General features: G+C 36.8%; 3 protein-coding genes across 5 annotated transcripts in view; all 3 read left to right on the top strand.

Moving 5' to 3' along the window:
• The window catches only part of egln1b (egl-9 family hypoxia-inducible factor 1b), a 42,047-nt gene extending 40,568 nt beyond the window's left edge, over positions 1-1,479 (top strand). For both annotated transcript variants that reach the window (XM_056468173.1, XM_056468171.1), the window contains one exon: positions 717-1,479. Coding sequence is in view for 1 of the 2 variants with exons in the window: in XM_056468171.1 (XP_056324146.1) it covers positions 717-772 (56 nt within the window). In the remaining variant the exon portion in view is untranslated. The remainder of the gene's footprint in view (positions 1-716) is intronic.
• A 5,417-nt stretch (positions 1,480-6,896) lies between these two features.
• On the top strand, positions 6,897-20,041 carry zgc:162816 (uncharacterized protein LOC571260 homolog). The gene is made up of 8 exons (XM_056468784.1): positions 6,897-7,029; positions 7,505-7,666; positions 12,399-12,679; positions 13,778-13,958; positions 15,530-15,651; positions 15,726-15,915; positions 16,677-16,782; positions 19,397-20,041. Exons 1-8 carry the CDS (start codon positions 6,947-6,949, stop codon positions 19,484-19,486), a joined length of 1,215 nt encoding a protein of 404 aa, XP_056324759.1. The 5' UTR covers positions 6,897-6,946; the 3' UTR covers positions 19,487-20,041.
• Positions 20,042-24,569: 4,528 nt separating this feature from the next.
• Positions 24,570-27,903, top strand: part of LOC130237710 (hyccin 2) — a 35,994-nt gene continuing 32,660 nt past the window's right edge. For both annotated transcript variants that reach the window (XM_056468725.1, XM_056468727.1), the window contains exon 1: positions 24,570-24,812. The gene's annotated coding sequence lies outside the window, so the exon portion shown is untranslated. The remainder of the gene's footprint in view (positions 24,813-27,903) is intronic.

Below are 27,903 nucleotides of genomic sequence, written 5' to 3' on the forward strand. Positions count from 1 at the left end.
CTACTCGTAGCCGTGCATTTATACTTCTTCATGCTGTTTGTGTTGCTCTGCAATAACACTTCTGAAACACTAGCTGGTAATAAGTTTTCACGTGTCGAGTTTCTTCGTGGGTGTTTTGTTTTTTCTGAACGCTACCTTAATGTACAAGTAGCTAAAACTTGCTCATTCAGGTGGGAACCGGCAGGAGTACAACAACTTTAAACATAAGGTAAACACAAATCAAAAGTTTCCATCTGGAGCTTTTTCACGGGACTCGACACACTCGCTCCATTGGCCCGCGCCTCTTAGCACTGTCGACACTCGTCACCGCTATCAAGCCGACCAATCACAGAGCTTGTGCTACGCGTTGAGACATGTAGGTAAATTTTTTTGAGAAGTGCGAGGGCTGTGCGACCTTACAAAGTCTGTGTCAGTTCATACGCGTGCGCTTAACGCAGTTGTATAAATCAGCCTTAGAGGCATCCATGTTCTGGAGGCGGGGCTTATTAACTATTACATCATAAAGTCGAACATTGCAAAACCTGTTGTTTTTTAAGACTTCAATATATCATCTGTTTTTAGAGTAACAATAAAGATTTCAGTTCTAAAACTTCTGGGAGGTTTTTATAGCACTCTGACCTCGTTAAGGTCACAAAATCATGCATATTTTGGTTGGACAGATTATGACCCCTTTAAACACTGCAGATCTATAACACGCCATTCTTTCCGTCTCTTAGGTTCAGGAGAAAGGGGTGTAAAAGTGGAGCTAAACAAGCCATCTGAGCCAAGCTAGTGATCCTGGAGGACTGAATGAAGAGGAGTGACCGCTGGGGTCAGACCTGCTGCTGAGAGATGATGAAGAAGAAGAAGAAGAGGAAGACTGTCATGAAGCCACTTCCTCTACGCTTCACCTCTCCATCCATCATCTACAATGAGGCTTCTCATAAAGACTCGGACTGTGATAGAGCTGTGAAAGACAGACGTGCATTAAGACATGCTTTGTGTTTCCCTAATGAAGAAACCTGGCTTACATGAGCATTACATGGACAAACCGCTAAACCTACATGTGTGTGTGTTTGCGCATTCGCATTCAATACAGGTTTATTTTGGAGCTACGCCTCCTCCAGTTTCTCTCGTCAGCTTTGCACATTCGTTAATAAAGGTACATTTATGTTTGACAAGTGCATACTCAGAAAAATAAGTGGCCGTTCGGTGTTTTTGCTCATAAGCCACTGTAATGATCAGATTTGTGTTAATCGTATGGCTTGTATTTCCAGGCTCTTCTTAATTGGAGTTTTCCGGAACGTGCTTCTTTCTTTATCATGGCTTGTCACCTGTTTGCTTTGTTAATCGGGGTGCCATGCTGGATTGTTTTTTGCAAGTAAATCTGCGTTATGTCTGTTGTTGCAGACGTCATGTCTCTACTGTCGTAAGCCAAAATTGACACCTAATGTCTGTCTAACAGCTCTGAGTTTTAATTAAAGAAGCAGTTTTCCTAAATACGTCTTGTTTTGGATGGTTGTGAGTGTTTAGATGTTGTCTGTACTCTCTAATTTTGGCAGGATTTGTTTCGAGTCCTGCAGCACCCTCTAGCGGTTGGTACCTGCAAATGCGGAAAAAAGATTTAGCTAAGGCCTTCACCAAACTTGTTCCTGGAGGGCTGGTGTCCTGCAGATTTTAGCTCCAACCCTAATCAAACACACCTGAACAAGCTAATCAAGGACTTACTAGGTATACTTGAAACATCCAGGCAGGTGTGTTGAGGCAAGTTGGAGCTAAACCCCGCAGGGACACTGGCCCTCCAGGACCGAGATTGGTGACCCCTGCCTTAAGTAGTGTGTGAGTGTGTGTAATTTAAAAATAAGTCTTCATCTTATTCTTACTTTTAAGATGAGATTTCAAAATACAGGTTAAACATCTTGCATTGTAATTCATCATAATAAACTAATTTATGACGAAATTAAATGTAAACAACATGCTTATTCTGACCTTACTGAAATATATAACTGAATATGTGATCATAGAAACTAATTAACATTCATTCAATCATTTTCTTTTCAGCTTAGTCCCTTTAATAATCCGGGGTCGCCACAGCGGAATGAACTGCCAAACTATCCAGCACATGTTTTACGCAGCGGATGCCCTTCCAGCTGCAACCCAACACTGGGAAAAACTAATTAACATTATATTTTGAATGATTAAACTTCTTGTTTATAAACAGTAAAACCTACAGGTATGAAGGATTGTGGCAAAGTATATCAAAAAAGAGAATTCATTCGTATTTTATCACTGCACTGTGATTTTTTTATTGACTTTTAATGTGTCATCAAATGATTATTTTTCTAAATATGATTGACAAATGTTTTGTATGTGTACTTTATTTGTCACATTTAATGAGAAAGTAATGATGCTAAATAATTCTGACGTGTACACTCAATCAGCTACATAGTATTAATAATATAATCATTTATATTTTGTATAAAAAAATAAGAATATAAAATATATTATATAAAAACATGCACTCACCTTCCACTTTATTAGGTACATCTTACTGGTACCGGGTTGGACCCCCTTTTGCCTTCAGAACTGCACAGATTCAACAAGGTACTGGAAATATTCCTCAGAGATTTTGGTCCATATTGACATGATAGCATCACGCAGTTGCTGCAGATTTGATGGCTGCGCATCCATGATGTGAATCCCAATGGTGCTCTATTGGATTGAGCTCTGGTGACTGTGGTGGCCATTTGAGTACAGTGAACTCATTGTCATGTTCAATAAACCAGTCTGAGATGATTCGCGCTTTGACATGACGCATTATCCTGCTGGACAGAGCTATCAGAAGATGGGTACACTGTAGTCAAAAAGGGATGGACATGGTCAGCAACAATACTCAGGTAGGCTGTGGGGTTGACACGATGCTTAATTGGTACTAATGGGCCCAAAGTGTGCCAATAAAATATTCCCCATGCTATTACACCACCCCCAGCCTGAACCATTGATACAAGGCAGGATGGCTCCATGCTTTCATGATGTTGACAGCAAATTCTGACCCTACCATCCGAATGTCGCAGCAGAAATTGAGACTCATCAAACCAGGCAACGTTTTTCCAATCTTCTATTGTTCAATTTTGGTGAGCCTGTGTGAATTGTAGCCTCAGTTTCCTGCTCTTAGCTGACAGGAGTGGCACCCGATGTGGTCTTATACTGCTGTAGCCCATATGCCTTAAGGTTGCATGTGCTGTGTGTTCAGGGAATGGTTGTAATGAGTTGCCTTTAAGTTGCTGTTGCCTTTCTCTCATCTTGAACTAGTCTGGCCATTCCCCTCTGACCTCTGGCATCAACAAGGCATTTGTGCTGCTGCTCACTGGATATTTTCTCTTTTTCGGACCATTCTCTGTAAACCCTAGAGATGATTGTGCGTGAAAATCCCAGTAGATCAGCAGTTTCTGAGATACTCAGACCAGCCCGCCTGGCACCAACAACCACGCCACGTTCAAAGTCACTTAAATCATCTTTCTTCCCTATTCTGATGCTCGGTTTGAACTGCAGCAGATCGTCTTGATCATGTCTACATGCCTAAATGCATTGAGCTGCTGGCATGTGATTGGCTGATTAAAAACTTGCTTTAACGAGCAGTTGGACAGGTTTACCTAATAGGTCGGTAAGTGTATATATATAAATATATATATATATATATATATATATATATATATATATATATATATATATATATATATATATATATTAAATGCTATAAACGACATTTTATTAGACATTTGTAAGATGTGCTATCAGAACTTAATAAAATATAAGATTTTAATTTTAACACAAGTAAATCCAGAATATCCAGAAATCCCAAACTTGATAAAATCTCTAAACAATAGGTGAAATGCAGCTCAAAAATATATTTGTTATACACACAAAACTTCACATATACACACACTTCACATATACACGCCGCTGTTTTTCTTAAATATTAATCAGAATATGCAGTATGTTATGAGGTCGTTCCGTACCTTATTCGGTATTAAAATAAACGTGTGTACGGCAAATTTGATTGCAGCTTTGCTGTACAACCACAAGTCGGCACTCACAACCTCCCCAATTTGCCAGTTCAACTACACATCTCTCGCGCTCTGACTTTTGCTACACATTTTGCGCGATTACTGTACTGTAGCAGCAATCAAATTTGCCGTACACATGTCTGTCATTTTGTATTTGTGAATGACATTTTACAAGTACACAACAATTAATCAGCCACTTCGAATTCAAAACACAAGTGTGTTGATTATTGTCTGTGTGTGCAATAGCTGAGAGTGTACATTTCAACCTACACATACAAATATTATCACAAGTTCTCACGTTTACATTAGCAAGCTCTCGAGTTTTGCTACTGATTTACCTTCATATTTTAGCACTGTCGCCTCAGCAAAAAGGTCACTTGTTTCAAGTACCGGCAAGTCCCAGTTTGCATGTTCTCCCCGTGTTCGCGTGGTTTCCTCCGGGTGCTCTGGGTTCCCCCACAGTCCAAAGACATGCGCTATAGGTTAATTGAATAAACTAAATTGATTACTGTATGTGTGTGAATGTGAGAGTGTATGGGTGTTTCCCAGTACTGGGTTGCAGCTGGAAATGCTTATCCGCTGTGTTAAACATATGCTGGAATAGTTGTCGGTTCATTCAGCTGTGGTGACCCCTAATGAATAAAGGGACCAAGCCAAAAGAATAAAACATTAAGGGATGAAGTGCAAACAGGCCTAAAGGTCTTTCAGATACTCCGACGCTGCTCTAGTAATTGAGGATTTGATCCATGTGGGAGAGAAGAGATTAGTGTTAATGACTACAAGCCTTAATTAGCCACTTTATTAACTGACTTTGAAATAATCCACTTTAATGAGCAACACAAAGTTCAACCAGGACATTAGATCCCACGTTCATCCACACACTGAATGCCTGATCTCTTCATAGTGACAGAATAGAAGATTAATAATGTTAGTATTTTGGAACAGCACTGTAATCTTTAGTATTTTAATAATTCATTTAATATTTAGATTTAATATTAAATCTTTTAATATTTCATCTGTTTTAAATTTGCCTGGCTTTATAGTATATAAACTTTATGTTTAAAGGGTTTTTAGTTTATTACACTTTATTATTATTATTATTATTATTAATAATAATAATAATAATAATAATAATAATAAATGTATATTTTGTGATAGACCTTCATAATTAAAAGGATAGATCACCCAAAATGAAAGAGTTCTCACCATTTACTCACACTAAAGTGACTCAGTTATTTAAACACCTTTTCAGTATTTCTTCATTCTCAGTAATATTTTTAGCATATTTAGTAATATTTTAAGGTCACTGGTTCGAGTCCCGGCTTGGCCAGTTGGCATTTCTTTGTAGAGTTTGCGATGTTCTCCCCGTGTTGGCGTGGGTTTCCTCCGGGTGCTCTGGTTTCCCCCACAGTTTAAAGACATGTGGTATAGGTGAATTGGATTAACCAAATTGTCCGTAAGTATGTGAATGAGTGTATATGGTTGTTTCCTAGTGATGGGTTGCAGCTGGAAGGGCATCTGCTGCGTAAAACTTATGCTGGGCTGAGCATAGGTTTTGAAGCATTTCTGGTAGATTGCAGAACAAAAATGATAGCATTTTTATCATTTGTGGCTGCCAAAATACTTGAATTTAGTTGGATAAATCGCTTTTTTGAATTTATAATGCTGCTGGAAAAAACTAAAATAACAAAATAGAACCATATGTTATTATTTAGGTTATTTTTTAGGGACTGCAGAGTTGTGATATAGAACAAAACGAGTGTGGCGATATTTTTGAAGGCTATACATTTCAAAACACATCAGCATGTTGAAACTTAATTATGTCTTGATAAATCAGCAGGCTTGTATATATGTATGTGTTTTCAACTGAAGAAACTCAAACATGTGTGAAACGACTGAAGTGAGAATAAATGATGACAGAATTTTCACTTTGGGTGAACTATTCCTTTAAATCGGAGATGCCCAAACTAGGGCCCATGGACAATGGGGGGCTTTGGTAAGCAAATCCAGTCAGATTCTGCTTGACCAGTGTATTGATCATTGAGCTCCACTGTGTTATAAATGTGATTGTTTGTTTTTATTGCATTAAGTAATCATTTAAAAAGTTAGACTGCAAATATGATTTAAAATAACTTTTTATTTTTATTTTTCAACATTATAAAGTAATTTAGCAAATTACTTATGGCTACACTTTAAAACCTAAAAAGTTAAGGTAACTCAAACCATTTGAGGAAATCAGTTGCAACAAACCATTAAAGTAAACGAATCCAAATGAGTGCTGTGAACTTAATCCATTTGAGTAAGCGAAGCAATTTGAGCACAGTAAAACCCAATAAATGAAGACAACTCAAACCAACTGAGTACAGTAAAACCACTAAGTTAAGCCAACTCAAACCATTTGAGGAAACTGATTGCTACAAATCATTTGAGTTAAAAAAAACTAATCTATACTTTGAACTTACTCCATTTAAGTTAAAGTGATGAGGTATTTAATTAACTCATTACCTTACACAGAGTTCAAAACTCTTCAAATGAGTACAATTAACTTTCAGTCAATATTGAGTTAACTACACTCATTTTATTTGATAAAGTTGACTATTGGGTTTTACAGTGTACTTTAATGCGATATAGCCTAGTTTAGTATATTTACGATGACATTTGGTATTTGGCCGTTCATACGAAAAGGTTTGGGCACCCTTGCTTTAAATAAAGGTAAACGTGAAGCAAATGGGGGTGGGACTTTTCTAGAAATTTGTAACGCTAAAACAAATATTTGTTTTCACTTAAAAAAATCAACCACATAATCACAGGTTTATAATTTCATCATTATCCTTGCGGATGAAACATTGATAAATGTTCTCCAAATCTCGTCAGGAGCTTTAAGTTTGAAAAACTGCAGTATGAGTCTCTCGTTGTGTCGCTTGTTTGGTTCTGGCTTCACTCCGGCTTTCTCATTGATCACATCCAGAGCTGCAGCTTTTCGGTGAGTGAAAGAAATCGTCACCTTAGAATTATAAGGTTCTATCTGACATTTTTGTCAAAATTGAATTATTAACATACTCTTATTAAATGACAACTTGTTTACATTATGGGATGTTTTTTATAAGTTGTTTACATTTTAAGACTTTATTTTGAAAACAAATGTTACACACATACTGTTTGCTATATGGAATGCAAAAACTTTGAAGATCAATATCCCAAAATCATACAGAATGCAGATAGAACATTATAATTCCAAGGTGACGAAATGTCAATTTAAGTTATTGATAAGTTTGTTATCGCAGTTTGACTATAAACCAAGCTCATTTTTTGTTTCAAATGCATATACATGTTTTTTTTTAAGTGAGATACCTCAAAATTAACTTACAATATAAACTTTTTTCCACACAGTCCTGCAACTTGTTGTTCTGCAAGTTTTCATTTCGCCTAAATGTGCTGTTGTATTTTGTGTTTTGTAGTTTTTCTAGCACAATGGCCTCGGTTGAGTTCATAAAAGACCTTTGTACTCCAGCGCTGGTCGTTGACCTGGATAAAGTGAAGAGAAACGCTGAAGGAATGAAGGAGCGATGCCAGAAACTACAAGTCCAGCTGAGACCTCACATGAAAACACACAAAACGCTGTAAGAGACTCATGTCTACAACAACAGCAACCTCGACACATCTTTTTTTTTTTATCTATTTACTTTGTCTTGATGAGCTACTTTTAGTATCTTGATTAAAAATAATTATTAATTCATAAATTTTCCTTCGGCTTAGTCCCTTTATTCATCAGGGGTTGCCACAGCGGAATGAACCGCCAAATTATCCAGCATATGTTTTACACAGCGGATGCCCTTCCATCTGCAAACCGGTGCCGGGAAGCATCCATACACACTCATTCACTACAGTCAATTTAGTTAATCCAATTCACCTATAGCCCATGTCTTTGGACTGTGGGGAAATCGGAACACCCAGAGGAATCCCACATGAACGCGGGGAGAACATGCAAACTCCACATAGAAACGCCAACTGATCCAGCTGAGGCTTAAACACATATGTTGATGCTTGAGGCACTTTAAAGAAATTGAGTACAATTTTTAAAAACTATATACTTAAACCAAGTGGTGTTTATTTTGATGACAACCATGCGTATCAAGCAATTTGCTACACGAAAACAGATTTTAAATGATTAAAAAGATGTACACTGTTAAAGATGTACAGTTAGCAAGTCAAGAAATAAAAATCTCTTTCATCATTAATTTCACTTTATAACTATGTTCTTTGTTGTGTTTTTTTCACCAGTAAATTTGATTAGTTTCTGCCGAACAAAACTAGACAGTTAAAGCACTTGAGAAATTTTAGTTAATGAACAATACAGTAGATACACTCTTAACAATTAAAGAGCCCATATTATGGGTTTTTGAAAATGACCTTCCATGTAGTGTGTAACACAGCTCTAAGTGAAGTGAAATATCCAGCTAAGGCTTAAATCTGTAAGTGTACAGTGTTTAAAACTATTGATTCATCTATAAAAGAGTCGACTCATAGTGCTTCAAACGAGTCGTCATGATAACGAGTCATTAGGTGTTTCGCGATGACGCAGCCACGAAACACAAGCCTCGCCAGTAGTTACGCGCGCAAACCAGGGAGATTTGAAACCTGCGGCCCCGCCCACTAACACAGAAAAAACACTAGACACACACACACAGACGCCGCCGGTCGAATGAAGTCACGCTGTGCTCAGATGGATAATATTGACAGTCTCTACCCAAAGATGAGTTGTGAACTGTGAAGAGTCAGTGGTTGAGGTTTATTCACTAGTGTAAGTAAGTGCGATTAAAATTGTTGCCTCGATTAACTTGCAAATTATGTATTTATTGTGTTTTGTTACTTGTTAACCTGGTACAGTACACGCGGTTACTCTTTAGTAGAGAGAGAGAAAAAGAACAGGTCGAGTTTGTGACGCCTAGGGGCTAGGAGACAGGAGACTCGCGTCGCTTTCCCTAGTTCTTCTGAGGAGCGTTGTGTGTGTGTGTGTGTGTGTGTGTGTGTGAGAGAGAGAGAGAGAGAGAGAGACTCGCGTCGCTTTCCCTAGTTTTTCTGAGGAGCGTTGTGTGTGTGTGTGTGTGTGTGTGAGAGAGAGAGAGAGAGAGAGAGAGACTCGCGTCGCTTTCCCTAGTTCTTCTGAGGAGCGTTGTGTGTGTGTGTGAGAGAGAGAGGGAGAGGGAGAGGCTAGGAGACTTGCGTCGATCTCCCCAGTTCTTCTGAGGAGGGTTGTGTGTGTGTGTGTGTGTGTGTGTGTGTGTGTGTGTGTGTGTGTGTGTGTGTGTGTGAAAAAAGCCTTACACTATGAAGCGCGTGTGCACTGTGACTACTTTTATATAGTTGATTACCAGCTGGGCATTTCACTCTGTCTCGTGCTGAAGCCTGTCACTGTCGACCAATCGCAGCAGGCTGTCATCGGTCCAATCAGCGCAGATTAGCTTCGCACTGAGGAGGGGTTTGGGAACAAATGAATCGCTGAACGATTCATATGGGAGTCGCTGGGATAATTAGGTAAAAATAAATGCAGATTATAAGACCATCAAAGTGTTTTTTGACCTTGCATGCATATTAGACTGTTGTTGGAGACCCTTACAACCTAAATATGACCCTATTTCATGTATAATATGGGCTCTTTAAAACTAAATCTTTGTAAAAGGAACGTTAACCTCGACAATAAACTATATGTCATCATTAACTATAGAGGTATTTACAATTGTCTTTTTCCACTTTTGATTAATCTGTAATTGGACTCCAAAAGATGCAGTAGGTGAACTGCCAAAATGCTAAAAGGCTAGCATAATATGTTTGAAACACAATCCCTCCCCTGCCGTCTAAAGCCACGCTTCTGATATCACGAACGCGCACCTTAAAGATGACAAGAGACCCACTAGATCATGTCATTCACCAGTTTGAAAACTTTATAGTACTTTACAACACTACAATTCTGAATCAAAAACTGTATCATATCTAGCAGGATTTCAGTTGTGTAGCAAGCAAAACTTGTCATAATGTGCAATACTTCATGCATGCAAGTGTCACTCTCTCACACGCTGTTCTAAAGCCTCTACTGTATGCTTAGTGGTTGGCTGGCAGGGTACAGGAATTACACTTATTACTAAGCCACACGTACTGTCTATTTCAGACCGAATATTCAGAGTAGCATGGTAAACAATATAGGGAGCACGTCACAGGTTGTCATTGTTAAAAAATGAACCAATGTGAATGTAAACCAACTTCACCTCAGTAAAGCAGGCTTGGTGGAATAACACTATTTAATTATCTTTTGTTATTAAACTAAATAAAAAAAATCTACATTATTTATGCTTTAAAACGTACTTTATGAAATTAAAAGTAGTCACATCAATATTTCGCCGGAAGATTTCAGTGGCAGAACAACACTTCTGTGCATATAACCCATTTGATGGATCTGCGTGAATGGGTGTGTAGTTGTACAAATCTAAATTTGCTGACAGACAGTTTGTGCTACTTATCATGAATTATGGGAATTATCGGCTAGACAATTGGACAACAACTGGATGAACATTTTGGATGAATTTAATCTTATACCCTACCCAGAATAAAAAAATACATGAAAATACATTTAGATCATTTAATCATTACTACTGAAATGTGAAGAGACTTTCAACCAGCAAAATGTTTCTGAAGACAATCACCTACTGCACCTTTAAAGCACTTTTCAATATATTTCATTATACAGAACATTTGAAAAGCCTAAATACACTGTTACAAAAATGAAACAGTATTTGGAAAAAGAATATTTCACCCTAAAAAACAAATATTCTGTCACCATTAATTCTTAATGACATTTTATCTCCTTAAATCGGATCCTTTTCACAAGACCTTTTCAATTGATCCATGCAAAATAAATAGGTATTTAGAGACTTAAAGCACATAAGACATTTAAATACTGTTTTAATTAAACCAAGTGACAATAATTTAATTAAATAAATAAATAAAAGCAGTTTTTGAGCAAAACATTTAATAAAAATAAAGTTTTAAGTGTTTGAATAACTGATATAAAGTGAAAAAAAAAGCTAGGACATTTGCTCATCAAAGAAAGCATTAATGCTTGCACTTCTTATACAGTACATGCACTTAATCTGTACTTACAGTGTACTTACCTAAGAAAGTACTGGATTACATAAGGTAACTACATGGCCTAAGGTTAAGTTCAGGGGTAGGTTTAAGGATATTACCTAGCTAAGTTTATGTAATGACCATGATAAGAGCATAATATGTGGACTAACTAGCTTGGGATCAGCAATATTTTAAAAGTGTCCTAAAAAGAAGCAGAACAGGCTTATTTTAGAAAAGAAGAGTTTAGGTGCAAAAACCTCTAAGTATCATCTAAAATCTGCTTCTAAAATCTGCATTTTTCTTTGCTACCTATGGTCATATTCAGTGATTTCACCTTAAATGCAATTTAAGAAGAACCTATTCTTCGATATCAAAGTGAAATAACTAAACCTACACACTCAAAAATGCTCATTATATAAGAATATTTCAGACGGAACTTTTGCATCTGAACTTTTCAAACATTTAATATTATTATTATTATTATTCATTCACTTTCCTTCGGCTTAGTCCCTTATTTATCAGGGGTCACCACAGCAAAATGAACCACCAACTATTCTGGCTTATGTTTTACGTAGTGAATGCCCTTCCAGCTGCAACCCAGTACTGTGAAACACCCATACACACTCACATTTACACACACACTCATACACTACAGGCAGTTTTGTTTACCCAATTCACCTATATCGCATGTCTTTGGACTGTGGAGGAAACCCACGCGATGACTCGAACCAGTGGCCTTCTTGCTCTGAGGCGGCAGTGCTAACCACTGAGCCACCTTAATTATTATTATTGTTAATAATAACAAAGAATGCAGGCTGAAATAACAATATCATGACATAAATCAGTTCAACAGTCGGTACCAATAGCCTAGTGGTTAAGTGTGCCGACATATAGCCCCATAGTGCTCAGGGCTACCCGAGTTCGATTCCTGGCTCGAGGTCCAATGCCCATCCTTCCCCGTCTCTCTTCTCCCAATGCTTTCCTGTCTGTCTTCCATACTATCCTATCCCAATAAAAGGTAAAAAAAAAAATCAATTCAACTGCCCCCCACCTCACCCCTATCCCCTGCTGTCTCTTTAAACTGGGGTATCCAATGAATAGAAGCCAAAAACAAAACAAAAGTATAGCATCAATAATGAGAGTACAATTATACGAAATAAGGAAATAAACAGTATCGATCCCAAAGGTTTGACTGATAGTGTAGTTCACCTGTCTGTCTGTTGGTTTTAGGGAATGTGCGGACATCATGACAGGAGGCTCTCGTCGCTGTATTGTGGTGTCGACACTTGCTGAGGCCTCTTTCTATGCTGATAATGGTTATGATGATATACTGTACGCATATCCTCTGCCGTTTGATAAAGTGGAGCGTTGTGCTGAGCTCTCCGAGAGACTCTCTCTGTTCCACGTGCTGCTGGACAACAGTCTGGCCCTGCAGGAGCTGAGGAAGAGACCGCTGAAGCAGGGAAAAGTCTGGAGCGTCTGGATGAAGCTGGACTGTGACAACGGAAGAGGTAAACGCTTCACTATATGTACATCTGCTTGTGCTGTCAATCAATAATTATAAAATAAATTATCCGTAGTATGTGTTTTTCTTATTTTGGATGTCAGTGGTTGCCAGTTTAAAACATTCTTCAAAATATCTTACTTTGTGTTAATAGATTGTAATTTTGTTTCTAAAATAGAAACTCTGAAATCACCTGAGGATGAGGAAATATTGAGTATTTTTTCTTTTTGCATGAATTAATTAAATTAAAATTCAATCTTCAAATAAATGCAGAAAATAGGGCCGCATGATAACCCTAAAAAATATGGAAAAATATGTGATTTTTATTATGATATATAACATCTCTCATGAAAAAAATATTAACTATGTTTTTAAATAATTTATTAATTTAATGGTATTAAAATAAACAGGTAAAAATATTTTTTTGCCATAATTAATTCTAATTTAGACTTAAAAACACGATCAATGTGCTAATATTTAGTCCTGCAAAAAAAAAAACCACAGCAAATATTAATATAATAAATACAAAATATATACTGACTCTGATTGGCTGTTGTCATTGTCATCTTGTCTTGACTTCCGGCATTAGTATTTTTATTCAGCTTTGGGTTCACCTTTGGGCCGCTCCAGTCAATATCAGAACAGCAGCTAATGGAGAGGTGGGGATAAAGATAAGTCCCAATCTGATTGGTCAATTCTAGATAAACAACCAGATAAACAATACATTAACTAAATGTTGTTTCTCACACATGCCTGCGTTACATGTATTTCACATCCTATTATTGCGATGATGATAATTTAGTGACATACTGAGCTAAAATATGCATAAAATATATAAAAAATATGCAAACTGAAAAACAAATAAATATATGTAAATAGTTTTTTTTTACAATATCTTAGAATATTTGGCAGAAATGTGCTTCCATATAGAGGCATTCTGTGTCTAATTTAACATAACTGAGTCAGAATTGACAGTTGTTCATGGGGTATGGCCAATCCAAGCTCCGCCCCTGCATTCTTTTTTAAAGAATTAATCGCACGTTATTTTGACAGCACTAATGTTCACTTGTGTAAAGCTGAGATGTTTTTGTTGTTGCTTTGTCAGCGGGTGTTCCTCACTATGAGCCGGTGGCGCTTCAGCTCGCTCAGGAGATCTGGCAGACGGAAGGGGTGGAGCTGACCGGTGTTTACGCCCACTGTGGAAACACCTACAGCTGTCAGGGAGAGGAGCGAATCAAAGACGTCGCTCAGCAAACCACTACAGTCACACTACAGTTCATGGACCAGTATGCTGACATCATATAATGCTCACTTAATATTCATCTTTAAAATTGATTGATCATTATTTAGTAATGCTAATACATTTATGCAATAATCAACTTACATATAATAAATCAATAATTATTTATATAGTGTATTATAATATTGGTAATTACATTCACATGTAGCTTTTAAAGTAACTGATTTTAGTATCTTTTAGATTTTTTAATTACACGACATTCACTTTTAACCCTTTACTGGTCACTCATTGACCAGTATACTACACTATACTATTATTGAGGGTTATTGCAGGACTTTAAACTGTCTATGACTTAATCAAGGTCAATGAAGTTACCATATAGGGTTCATCATTATTATTAATCATTAAATAAGAATACAAGTTTTTATGTTGTACATTATAAAATTGCTGTTTACTTACTGTTATGATTCACATGCTTTGGTTTTGTAGTATTTTATTCAAACGGTTCTAAACATTTTATTTTTTAATGTTTTTTTATTTGTTTAGACAACAAAGCGTATAAACACTAATTATATAACAAGACTAATAAATCAATAAATACATATTCATTTATTTAAACAACATGCAAAATAATTTTTATCATATATATAATATTCATTTTCAAAATGGGGTGTACTCATATATGCTGAGCACTGTGTGTATATATATCAGTGGTGTAGTCCTAAAAAAATAGGTGGTGTACTATTACCCACCCAACCCAAATTTTAAAAGTAGGCAAAGAAACAACGAAAGTCAATGTATTTTTGATTCATTTGATTTATATGTATATTTACACACACACACACACACACACACACACACACACACACACACACACACACACACATTGCTGACTATCTAAAAAACGAGTTCAGGAGCAGGATTCTGCCGCCGTTTTTATATCAAATTTAAAGGGGACTGAGGCGATCATTTAGTAGTGTACAGGTAATCGCAAAGGTGTTAGGGGGGCTGCATGGAAATATAGGAGGGCTAAAGCGACGCCCATGCTGTTTTTAATTTCACTCGAACGTTTCATCGAGACTTCATTCAGCTGATTTGTTGTGATCTTCGAAAAACTCAAATACTCAATAGACAAAAATTAGGGAAGTCTAATCACCAAAACAAGTGAGTATACCGAGAGTATGATCCTCAGATGTCGTAATACCCAAACAGCTCTTGGAAAAAAGTAGGCATACTGAGTATACGTGCGTATAGCAAGGACTACACCACTGATATATATATATATATATATATATATATATATATATATATATATATATATATATATATATATATATATATATATATATATATATATATATATATATATATATATATATATATATATATTCAACATTTGAATATAAATTCTTCCCTTCTCCAAATACACTACTTGACAAAAGTCTTGTTGTTGATTGCGTAATCTAGAGGCCTTTGCCTTTTATATAAGCCACTTCTGATACCAAATGATCAACTAGAAGTCAAGTTATTATTATTTCTTGTTCCTAAAACTTGAATAGGTGACAATGCTTTTGTCAAGTAGTGTACATTAACTGTTTATTTCTACTAACTCTACAGGCTGAAGGCTGCAGGAATACACAGTCCCAAATCCAGCATTGGCTCTACCCCTTCCTGCAGTCACCCAGTGCCAGACATGGCCAAGCTGAGTGAGGTGCATCCTGGAAACTATGTATTCTATGGTTAGTGTTGTCATGTGGACTAGTTTAATTGTTTTTATCAGTTTTGTATGGAATTACCATCTATTGTTATATAGATGTGCAGCAGTCCCTCATTGGGTCGTGTAGTCTTGAGGATGTGGCAGTCCGGGTGTTAACGCGGGTCATTGGGCATTACCCCCACCGAAACCAGTTACTAGTGGACTGTGGCTGGACGGCACTGAGTCATGATGGAGGGGGACGGTTGCCTACAGGATACGCTGTCATTGAAGGACATCCAGAACTCAAGTGAGAGAGTAGAGTGTTATTAGGGGCAGATATTTCATTTTATTTTTTTATTTCGAACCATTTGCTGCCGTGACATTGAAGACTGGGGTAAACCAGTATACAGTTACAGTAGTCCAAGTGTGATGAAACAAGCATGTAAAGCTTGTTTCAAGATCTTTAAAGGAAAGAAAAGATTTAACCTTCGAAAGAAGTTTAAGATGAAAAAAAAGGCTACATTTTACTGCTGGGTTTATATTTTGGCCAAATTTAAGAGCAGAATCAAAAATATTTTTTGTTTAGTTTGGTTTGTTTCTAGTTTTGTTTTGTTTTCTCCCCGTGTTTGCGTGGGTTTTTTCTGGGTGCTCCAGTTTCCCCTTCACAGTCCAAAGACATGCGCTGTAGGTGAATTTGATAAACTAAATTGGCCGCTGTGAATAAGTGTGTGTGTCAATGCAAGAGTGCATGGGTGTTTCCCAGAACTGGGTTGTGGCTGGAAGAGCATCTGCTGCGTAAAACATATGCTGGAATAGTTGGTGGTTCATTCTGCTGTGGCGATAAATCAAAGACTAAGCCTAAGGAAAATAAATGAATGGATTGACAATCATCATAAAAACGTGTTTCAATCCATTGTCAAATATCAAAAACCAAGCGGCGACGTTACATAATCATTATGTTTGTGTGTGCAATGTTTAGATGTTATGTTTTTTTCATCACACAGTGGGAGTGGGAGGTTTTGTGAGTCAGCTGATATAAATAGCATGAAGGGTGTCGTCTGTTTTCAGACTCCTGTCTATGACTCAGGAACACGGCAGGGTGGAGCCCGTCTCTGGAAAACTGGACTTCAAGCAGTTCCCGCTGGGGTCCCTGCTCACCCTCATGCCTTACCATGTGAGTTACACTACTAACACTCTTAATGCATAGCTGCTGCTATGTCATTATTGTTGATGCACCCTGCGGATTTAAAGTATTTGAAAAATTCTGAATATTGCATAAATAATAAGTACAACATGGTGTGAGTACAACATGTAAGTTTTCACAACGAGCAAGTTTTTGTACAGTGAGATTGGTCTAATGCAGAGTTTCTCAACCATGTTCCTGGAGGACAACCAAACTACATGTTTTGGATGTCTCTTTTGTCTGTCACACCCATTAGAGGTCTCTCAGTCTCCAATAATGAGCTGAATCAGTCTCCGCTGATGATCTGAATCAGGTGTGTTTGGTTAAGGAGACATGGAAAAAGTGCAGAGCTGGTGGTCCTCCAGGAACGTGGTTGAGAAACACTGATCTAATGCTTAATTCATTTATCAGTCACATGGTATGGCTTTTGTTGAATATCACGCAATTTATTTCATGCATGTTTTTCCATCTTGATTTATTCTAAGGGTGTGTGAGTGTAATATTGGTAACTGATAAATAGGCTGAAATTGCTAATCTTGATATGAATTGATAAGAAGCCTAGATACAAAAACAAAAAGTATCTTTCGTCAATATTCCAACAGAAACCAAACAGTTCAACACATACTTTTCCTTTTTTTAATGTTATCAGACAACAATATTTACCTGGAGAGACTTTAAAGGACATATTTTGAAATGTGAATCCATCAAAAATGCTACAATATCCTTACAAAGCTGTTTTATCTTGTGTATTATTTATTGTTGATGATGTCTTTTTATTGTTTTTTCTTTTGTTAAAAGTCATATTTATAAAATGTTCTAAATTTGATCTGGTTTTGCCATGAAATAGTCAAAGAAGCTTATAAGGCAATAAATTTAAATGCTCTCTCTCTCTCTCTCTCTCTCTCTCTCTCTCTCTCTCTCTATAGATCTTTCTTTTGTCAAAATCATTTACAAGTTACAGTTTTTTCATTTCTTTGAAAAAAAAAGTGATTCAAAGAACTTCACTAAAAGTGATTTAAAAAAAACTAAATCCTTCCCCCCTGACATCACTGTGAAAACCTTTTTGACTCTTCCTACTGTAGCATGTGTATTTTCAAGAGTGTTTCTTAGTGGCCAAAAACCTGTAACATTAATAGTAACATTTTTGGATGTCCCTTGTATTATGAAAAACTATCATTCAAAGTTGATTGCTTTTTATCTTGCTGTTTCAGTTCAAAATGAATAGAAATATATATAAAATAGTGCATGCATGCAAATAAAATGGTTGAAAAAGCCTAGCTATGGACCCTTTTCACAAGCCGGTTATGACACATTTAACAGGTCATCAGCATTTTAAATCTTTGAAAGTTTTTACTATTTAGATTTTTTTTAAATGTTTGCACATTTATATGTATTTATGTATGTATTATATCATCTTCGCATCAAATGACAAAAAAACGAATCATCACTTATGCAAGGTGTTTTTAATGCACTGTTATAGTAGCGGGACAGTACATTTGACGTTATTCTCTTTTTTTTGTCTGCCGTTTTCGTTTTTTTTTCTTTTTCTGAAAGTCCTGATAACACCATCCTTGAAATTTTCTGTAATTATCTGAGCAAAGAGGATTGTAAAAAAAGATTTGTACTCTCCCATTCACTGTGTTCTAAAATTATCCTACTATGATGACTTCTGTTGCTGAGAAACCCAAAATGTGATCCCCCCCCTCCCCCCTCCCCCCTTAAAAAGTCTTAAATCTACTGAAATATTGTGATGTGGTCCTAAATCTTTTTTAACAGGTTTTAATTTTCCTTTGTTCATGCATTACTACTTTATCCAGCCATTAACACCCATACAATCACTAACAATCCATCTCAATAAAACTTTAAACTTTTTAATAAAAAACAGCTTTGAATTACTTTCCATACAGTAACATTTGTTTAAAAGTTCTTCATTTATTTACTGTTGAGGATACTGACCTGACCTTTTTATTTTTAATAACTTATTATTAATTGTATTCAATTATACAAGTCAAGTGAAAATCTTTTCCAGCAGGAATATTTGAAAAATATCTTTAGCATTTAGCCTTGTATAAATCAAAGAATTTCATGCTCTTAAAAATGTCTTAAATTTAACTTGGTGCACAAACCCTATGGACAGTATGTTTCCACAATGTGCATAACTTCCAAATAAGAATATATCCTGACACGTCGGCGCCAGTGGTGTAGTGGTTCGTGCGTCGACACATGCACTCCAGTGCTCATGGCGACCTGAGTTCGATACCCGCCTCGTGGTCCTATGCCGATCCTTCCCCTCTCTCAGCTCCCCATGCTTTCCTCTTAACACTCTCTACTGTCCTGTGCATTAAAGGTGAAAACCCTGAAAAAATTCTAAAAAAAAAAAAAAAAAAAAGAATATATCCCGACACAAAACTACAGTCAGTGTCGACACAAACTTTGTTTATATTGCAGTAAGCCCATATTTATCAGGGGAATGGGAATAAAGGCTTGCACCTGTATGCCCTCCATCAACGTTGGCAAATGCATTCCCCATTGTTATGCCCCAATGATGACTAAAGAACAGGTTGAAGTGCATTAAATCAGAACATCTGTGTGCTTTTCTTGACAGGCTTGTGCCACCGCCATGATGCATGCGGTTTATTTTGTCCACTCTAAAGGGAAGATTGTGGACACATGGAAACCCACTCGAGGCTGGTAACAATCCCTAACACAGAAACACTGCTCCAGCTGCTTTATAATGCAGGTGTCTGTAGGAAACTAAACTTAAGAGCTTGCTGTTTCTGAGCCAAGTGCATTATGGGCAGTTCTGTCCTTGAGGAGCACTTGTTGTTGAAAATGTTATATTCCAGCAAAGTAGGCTTTGTGGAAACTAGAATGCTCACATTGAGAATTACAGTCTTCATTTTAGATGTTTTTTTTTCTGTGTAACACACACACACACACAAGGCACACAATTACAATCTCTGCACACTCATGAAAGACTGTGAAAAGACTGTGATTTGGTCTTTGTATCTGAATGATCTTTGATGCGGGATGTTTTATGTGCTCCAAAAGAGCTTTGGAAGGATCTGAAATGTCTGAATTTGTGCTTTTCACAGTGTGCACTTCACATAAAGCCACAGTAACAGTGTTTAAAGATCAGATTCTCTGATGGCTTTTTCATATATTTGCCTTTTATGTTCTCAGTTGATGAATTCACTTTAGAAGTGCAGTAAAAGCAGGCTGATGATAATAAAACAAGCTTTCTATTAAAGGATGTTTTTTTTTAAAGATAGTTCATTTTCACACGCTTGCTTTTGTGAATTTGTGATGTACAAGAGATTGAAAATGATTCAGTGCTCCAGTATACTTGCAATGATTCATTCATTCATTCATTTTCCTTCAGCTTAGTCCCTTATTTATCAGGGGTCGCCACAGCGGAACGAACCACCAACTATTCCGGCATATGTTTTATGCAGCGGATGCCCTTCCTTTATCTTTCCATAACCATTAAAATCACTTTACCACTTCACTTCATATCATGCAATCTTTCGATCACTGACACTAGAACTGGTTTGATGGCAGATAGCAAAGGGCCCGCCTTCATTTATGTTTGGATGTTGATTTTGTTCTTCAGAACATACTATGACATCATTGGCTTTTTTATTCATTCATTTTCATTCAGCTTAGTCGCTAATTCAGAGGTCGATACAGCGGAATGAACCGCCAACAATTCTAGCATATGTTTTACGCAGCGGATGCCCTTCAAGCCGCAACCCAGTACTGGGAAACACCCATACACTCTCACATTCACACATGCACTCATACACCATGGCCAATTTAGTTCATCCAATTTACCTATAGCGCATGTCTTTGGACTGTGGGGGAAACCGGAGCACCCGGAGAAAACCCACGCCAACACGGGGAGAACATGCAAACTCCACACAGAAATGTCAATCTGGGACTCAAACCAGCAACCTTCTAGCTGTGAGGGGACAGTGCTAACCACTGAGCCACTATGCCGCCACTCGCAAGGATCCTCTTCATTCTTTGTTGAGAAGTAAAAAATATTGGAAATTATTTTGTACATATTCAGATATACAAACCTGTAGATTACATACAGTAGATGCTACAGAAAGCAACATTTATATGTGTCAGTTAAAGGGCATCTTCTGAGAACAAATCAAACGCGTAACAAAAATGACAGTGGTGAGAAAACAGCAGTTAAGCAAGCATCTGTGTTACAACTGGCTCAAAGTTGTAATATAGACAATACGGGCCAGGTAGATTGAAAAGAGAAATTATTTATTAACAAAAATCATAATTAACAAAAATATTTAAAGCAATCAAAGTCAATATAAATGTAAGTCAGTAGTGAAAAGCATGTGCATGGTAGTGATCTGAGCTCATGATCCAAAACAAACTAAAATAAATCAGAAACGCCAGGCAGAGAGGTCTGGCTAACTGAGCTTTCTTCTCATGTCAAATGTTAGACTCTTTATAGGCACCACACAATGGGTCTCAGGTGAGATGACCCACCCACAAATCAGCAATCATGCAGGCTCTGCAAATCACAAAACACAACCACAACAAACAGGTCCCACACGGGACCTAACAATTTGGCAATAGCGGCATTCTCATATATATCTCAGAGAGTCATCATCCTGACAGTTGAGGTAATTAAAATGACACTGTTATTATATTTTGTTTATAAAGTGTATTTTAGACTAAAACACTAAATACAGACATGTGAAAAAGTTAGTATACCCTATAAAATTTCACAGGTTTTTATATCAGGAAATACTAAACCACAGGCGCCAAACTCAGGTTCAAGAGGGCCTCAACTCTACACAGTTTAGCTTTAACCCTAATTAAACACACCTGATTAAACTAATTGAGTCCTTCAGGCTTGTTTGAAACCTCCAGGTTAGTGTATTGAAGCAGGGTTGGAACTAAACTGTGCAGGGCTGCAGCCCTCCAGGAACTGAGTTTGACACCCTTGTACTAAACGAACGATATGGTCATTGGCGGGTCTTAAAATTTGGAAGATAAAACCTGAGATGAATAGCATCACATGACATCTCACATCGAATCATTATTTATTTACCAATTATAAAGACATGAGTGAAAAACCTTGCGTGACACACTTAGTACTGTATGAGTTTTTTTTTTTGTTTTTCACAGTTCTCGCCACAGCATTTCAGTCGGGATGAGCTCTGGACTTTGACTGAACTATTGCAACACTTTGATATTTTTTTCCAGCTTCAGTTCTGTTGTAGATTTACTGATGTGCTTGGGATCGTTGTCTTGTTGCATAAACCAATTTTGGCTCTGCTTTAGTTGTGTGACAGGCATTGTGTTCACTCATACACCTGAAGGCTCCAGACTAACAAACTGATCAATCTTCTGCTGATGATCAGTGAAGACATTTAATTAGCAGTACCCGACTTATTTTTGTTAATGCTATGTGTTGTTGTTCATGTGTGAATGTAGTTTTTCAAATTATAAGCACGTCGTGATTTTGCAAGGTACGATTCGACCCTGGATTAACATCTATGTTGATCCTGGAACATCATTTTTGTCTGTTTTTCTAATCCATACCTATTCCCCATCCCTAAATCTAACCATAACTGTAAATTATTGCCAAAATCAGAAGAGAATAATAGTTAGATAACAATCATGTGGAAGTGCATAAACCTAACCGTAAGCCTAAACTTAACATAAACTGTAAACAGATCCCTTAATTCTAATTGGCTGATTGGAATGTTGTTCCAGGATCAACATAGATGCTAATCCAGGAATATATCCTACTTGGTGAAATCAGGTTGGTGTGCTAAAGATCAGATAGTTTTGTATGCCTTGATATGCAAGAATTGGAATTTCAAATGGTATACTAACTAGCCTGTAGATCTGGCTATATGAGACTGTTGTTTGAATGAACCCTTTCTTTACATGACACATAGACATAACTGTACAGAATGTCTCATTATGCATTATCCTGAACATTTGAAGCATTTGTTTTAATGTGTCGAAACAATGCAAAATTACCTTCAGTCATAACACAAATAAATGGCTTCATTGACAGCCAAGAATGTTGATGAATGTTTAAGTTTCAAATTTTTAAATAAGTTTGTACAAGGGGCGCCGCGGTGGCACGGTGGGTAGCACTGTCACCTGACGGCAAGAAGGTTGCTGGTTCGAGCCTCGGCTGGGTCAGTGGGCATTTCTGCGTAGAGTTTGCATGTTCTCCCCATGTTGGTGTGGGTTTCCTACGGGTGCTCTGGTTTTCCCCACAAGTCCAAAGACATGCAGTATAGGTGAATTGAGTAAGCTAAATTGTCCGGAGTGTATGTGTGTGAATGAGTGTGTATGGGTATTTCCCAGTGATGGGTTGCAGCTGGAAGAGCATACTGTACGCTGTGTAAATCATATGCTGGATAAGTTGGCGGTTCATTCCTCTGTGGCGACCCCAGATTAATAAATGGACCAAGCTGAAAAGAAAATGAATGAATGAATGAATGAAAGTTTATACAATTGATACATGAAAGTCATTTGACCTAATAACCCATAGTCGTTGTCTGCGAATAAATTATCCAAATTTGACAGGATGGCATGATGGGTTGGTCAGTGGCTAACAGCGTCCCCTCACAGTTAAAAAGGTCTCTGATTTGAGTCAGGATGAGCCAGGATGATTTTCTGTGTGAAGTTTGCATGTTTTCCCTGTGTTCATGTGTCTCCCAGTGCTCTGGTTTCTCCCACTTTCCATGTGGTATAGACTATTTTGAGGGATGTAAACAAAAACAATGGTCCCAACGTATTTTCTGTTTTACATTTTTAATTTCTATAGCTTTCGAGAATACAAAAACAGTCACACATGATAGTAGTTATGATAGTTGTTTTAGCATTAAGTTATTATTGAATCGCCTCTTGTTAGAGTTATGAAATAGTTTGATACGTTGAAGCAGGAAATGTTCATTGGCCAATGACATGACCTACATTGAAATGGTCTATAGGTGAACTGCATATAGTAAAATGGCCACAGTGTTTCCCAGCACTGGGGGTTCACAAGAAGGTGCCTTCTTGACTTTTTCAGACTTTTTTCATGGTGACTCCTGTCCCAATAAAGAAGGGAAAACACTGAAAGTCATTGAGTTAATGTTTGATGATAAACAAGTATGTATTAGTGATTATTAACAAGTATATAATAATGACAAATCTTGATAACCGAAAATAACTTATCCAAAATCTTCCATTTTTTAATCTCTTTCAACCAAATATCGATAATGAAATTTTCATCTGTCAAAATTAGTTTCCCTGGGATTATCCTATGTGTTTCAAATTATGTAATTTGAGAGTAAACTCTGAGATCCACCATATTTCCCTAAGGCCCTGTCACAGTGACTGAACATTTCTGGCCTCTTTTAATTGCACCATGAATAACGGCAGTGGAATTTACACCCAGTATCATGTTTTGATGGGAACTCGAAGTTTATTCAGTCGGTGCTCTTTCCTGAGTGCCTTTTTCAAACACGTTTGACTTTAAAAAACAAAAACTAAAAAAAACATCGACGCGCGTGACATCTGCTTTAACCTAAGCACGAGTCACCTACTCACCTGACCAATTGAGTCCCTCTGATCGAGCCCACGACGTAACGCACCAATAGCAGCGCAGCTCGATGTTCACCGCTTAGCTCACCGCTCACCGTACTGCGCTCCTATTGGCCAACCGCGGCGAGGGCTCGATCAGAGCGACTCAATTGGTCAGGTAAATAGCTGCAAGTTGGCAGGAAGAGAGCCAGAGAGAGGAGAGACACGATGATGTCAACACGGCAGTGATCTATTCGGTCTGGCACACGCAAGGCCTTTTTTTTAACCCATCGATTCCTCGATATTAATAGTAGCGGTCCGGGGGGATTGTGGAAGTAATGTTGAGCTTGATCTCGGAGGTGGTCGTGCTGTCGGCTCTGTCTTTTAAGGCGCATTGCAGCTTTGCTCAAGGACTCTAGTGATCATCTGCAGCATCCGGAGGAGTCCAGATCCTACTGGTATGTAATTCACAACCACACCATTCATGCAACCTGTGTGTGTTAGCATTAATGAGGCTATTTAAATATATAGGAGTCACTCAGGGCTCGAGGACGACACTGCCTGTGTTGTAATTAGGCCGAGTGCTTATTAAATCTAATTATTTTGGTCGTTTCAAAGTTGACCACAACGTGCTCTGTATATTGCAGTGATGGTCTGTACAACCTGTTCAGACTTGAATTATGTTCCAGTGACCAAAAATATGACTTTTGTCTCGTATCTATCTATCTATCTATCTATCTATCTATCTATCTATCTATCTATCTATCTATCTATCTATCTATCTATCTATCTATCTATCTATCTAGGGTTCTAGGGAAATCTAGGGTTTCTTGAAGTGATGTTAAATGGTTAGTAAGCGTTTTAATAAAACCCTTTATGTAGTGTGCTAACGCCTCTATTTTGCTATTCATTTTAAATTTTATTGTTGTTAAGTAAAATATTATTACTGTAAACACATGAAAAGGCTTTTGGACCATTAATTTATAACATACAACGCAATGATAAACAAACACGACTGGCTGAGCTTTCTTTCCTTCTAAAATGGCATGTGTATTTGTGCTGACTATTAAGTTTCAAACAAATATTAACATTTGTTAACGTCGAATTGTTTGGATCATGTCAATTTTAACATTAGATCAATACATATTTTTTCTATATATATTGTGCAAATGATTTTATTCAAGTAAAGAAAAAAATATATTAATTAATAAATATTTTCTGTATATTTTGTGAAAATATATAAAAGTTAAAAAAATACTAATTCATATTTTGTAAATGATTATAGTAAAAAATCGAATTAAATGAATATTAATTAATTTAAATTCTAAATTTCTAATACATTTAATACATGTTTTGTAAAGTACAAAATGTTTTAATCTTTACATTCACACTAGAACCCAGCAAACCTGAATAATTATATGACAAATATGATAAACATGTAATGATTTAATTGTCTTATTATCACTTGCTGTACAATACTAATATACATACTTGTGTATATTTAACACAATTAAAAAGGCCCATATGTTTTCCTTTTAACACTGTTAAACAATGTTTACTCCCTGATAGGCATGTGCTGGTGGTATAAGTTTCTGACGGTTTGGTAGCCTTGCATAAAAATACCACAGTATTGTGATAAATGCTCCAAAATAAGTTATTTTAAAATGTCTGAGTAACCCCCCCCCCCCCCCCCCCCCCCCAATTGAACACAAAATATTTATAATATTTTGGAACAATAAACAAGTCAGACGAAATAATTAAGATAAATCATTGACTTCTGCTGTCTTTGTTAGATTGAAAAGCACAGATTTATTTACAACCCATTAAAAAGCACATGACAAAACTTGATATACCTTAGGAATGGTATAACAGTAAATTTTAATGGTTTTAAGACCTAGACTTTTCCAAACCGTGGTAAACATTAAAACCGGTTATCATCCCATGCCTACCCCAGATTACACAAACACCAATCTATGAATCTTAATTAGTTCATAAAATACTTTTTTTTTTTTTTTTTTTTAAATAAAACTGACTGTGATAAATCTAAAGACCTATTGCACACAAATTCCCATAGATTAACTTTAAGGACTGTAATTTTATTATATAAATATATATAAATATAATAGTTTAAAAAAATACTGTAATATTTTCAGTATTGTCACAGCGATTTTTATTATATAAATAATTACAATAGTTAAAATGATGTCATATTTTCAGTATTGAGTCACAGCCATGCCTTTCATTTTAAAGGATTATTCTCATTTATCCCTTTAACTACCCAACCAAGAAAAAAATGTTTGGATTGCATTTCCTAACTCCTAATGTCGCTAGTTAACACATTCAATGGTCAACTTTTCAACACATACCATCATTTCTAAAATATCAGCCTCTACCAAATGGTTGATAATGTTGTTTATGGTAAAAGTACCGGAATTAATACATATAATTAAAAAAAACTCTGAAAATAAGAAGTGTAAGTGTAAAAAATTATTAAAAATAAAACATTTTTGAATAATAAATCACCTTTTTTTTTGTAGTATGCCATAAAATATTTCAGATTCCCATTTAACATGTTTCCTTTTTTTCCTTTATTACAATAAAACCAAAGTCAAGTGTAGTTGTGCAACAGGATTATGTTTGTTTGATTATTTTTGTAAATCAACCATTATTTAAAACAGTCATTCTTTAAATAACTTTAACAGTCATTATTTAAAATGGTAAAAACATGGTTTGGAAGAGCAGCCATCAAAGAGTTATTTAAATATTGTGCGTGTGTGCGTGTGTGCGTGTGTGCGTGTGTGTGTGTGTGTGTGTGTGTGTGTTTGTTGAAAAAGCTACATTACTCACAACGATTTTAATATATTAAGCTTAATGCTATTTGTCATTTGGCTGGCAAAGACAAAACAAAAACAAATGTCTACTGGAATGCAGATGAACTACGAATGCTAGATATGTTGTTTGATAGATTTGAACCTTTTAAAGAACCACGCCACAATATTATGGCCTTAGGCTAATTTTGAAATCATTTTCCCAACATGCATTCTTTACATCACACACTGGCTCTGTTCCACCATCTGGCATAACACCAATTTCATCCTGCATATACACAAAGTAACTGAATGCCAGTGAAGGCACAACTACAAACCTGCAGTGTGAAGTGCACACTCTCATCCCTCACCCCCCTTCCTAAAAACACAGATGCACTGAAAACAGGAAGCCGGCGTTCCCTGAAAACCACAGTCAAATGGCACAGGAAGGATGGCAGCAATCACCAGAGCTTGATTTGCCACTGATGTAACCCTAGAATAATTCTTTAATCAAACCATCTCTGCATGCCCTATACCGGGGGAGTTGTTTTTATCTCAGAAGAGGAGCTGCTGGATGGTGACCCTTTGCCAAGGACTTGCATTCAGAGATTTGCCCGGGCGAGATTAGACACCATCTGGCTAATTTGACAGGATTGAGAGTGATGAGATGCATCAGAACCAAAATAATGCTGCTGTGTGTTTGAACGCACGGATATGTAGGAGTGCGTATGTTTGTGTGCAT

This window comes from Danio aesculapii, chromosome 11, assembly GCF_903798145.1.
Source record: "Danio aesculapii chromosome 11, fDanAes4.1, whole genome shotgun sequence".
Classification (NCBI taxonomy): Eukaryota; Metazoa; Chordata; class Actinopteri; order Cypriniformes; family Danionidae; genus Danio; species Danio aesculapii.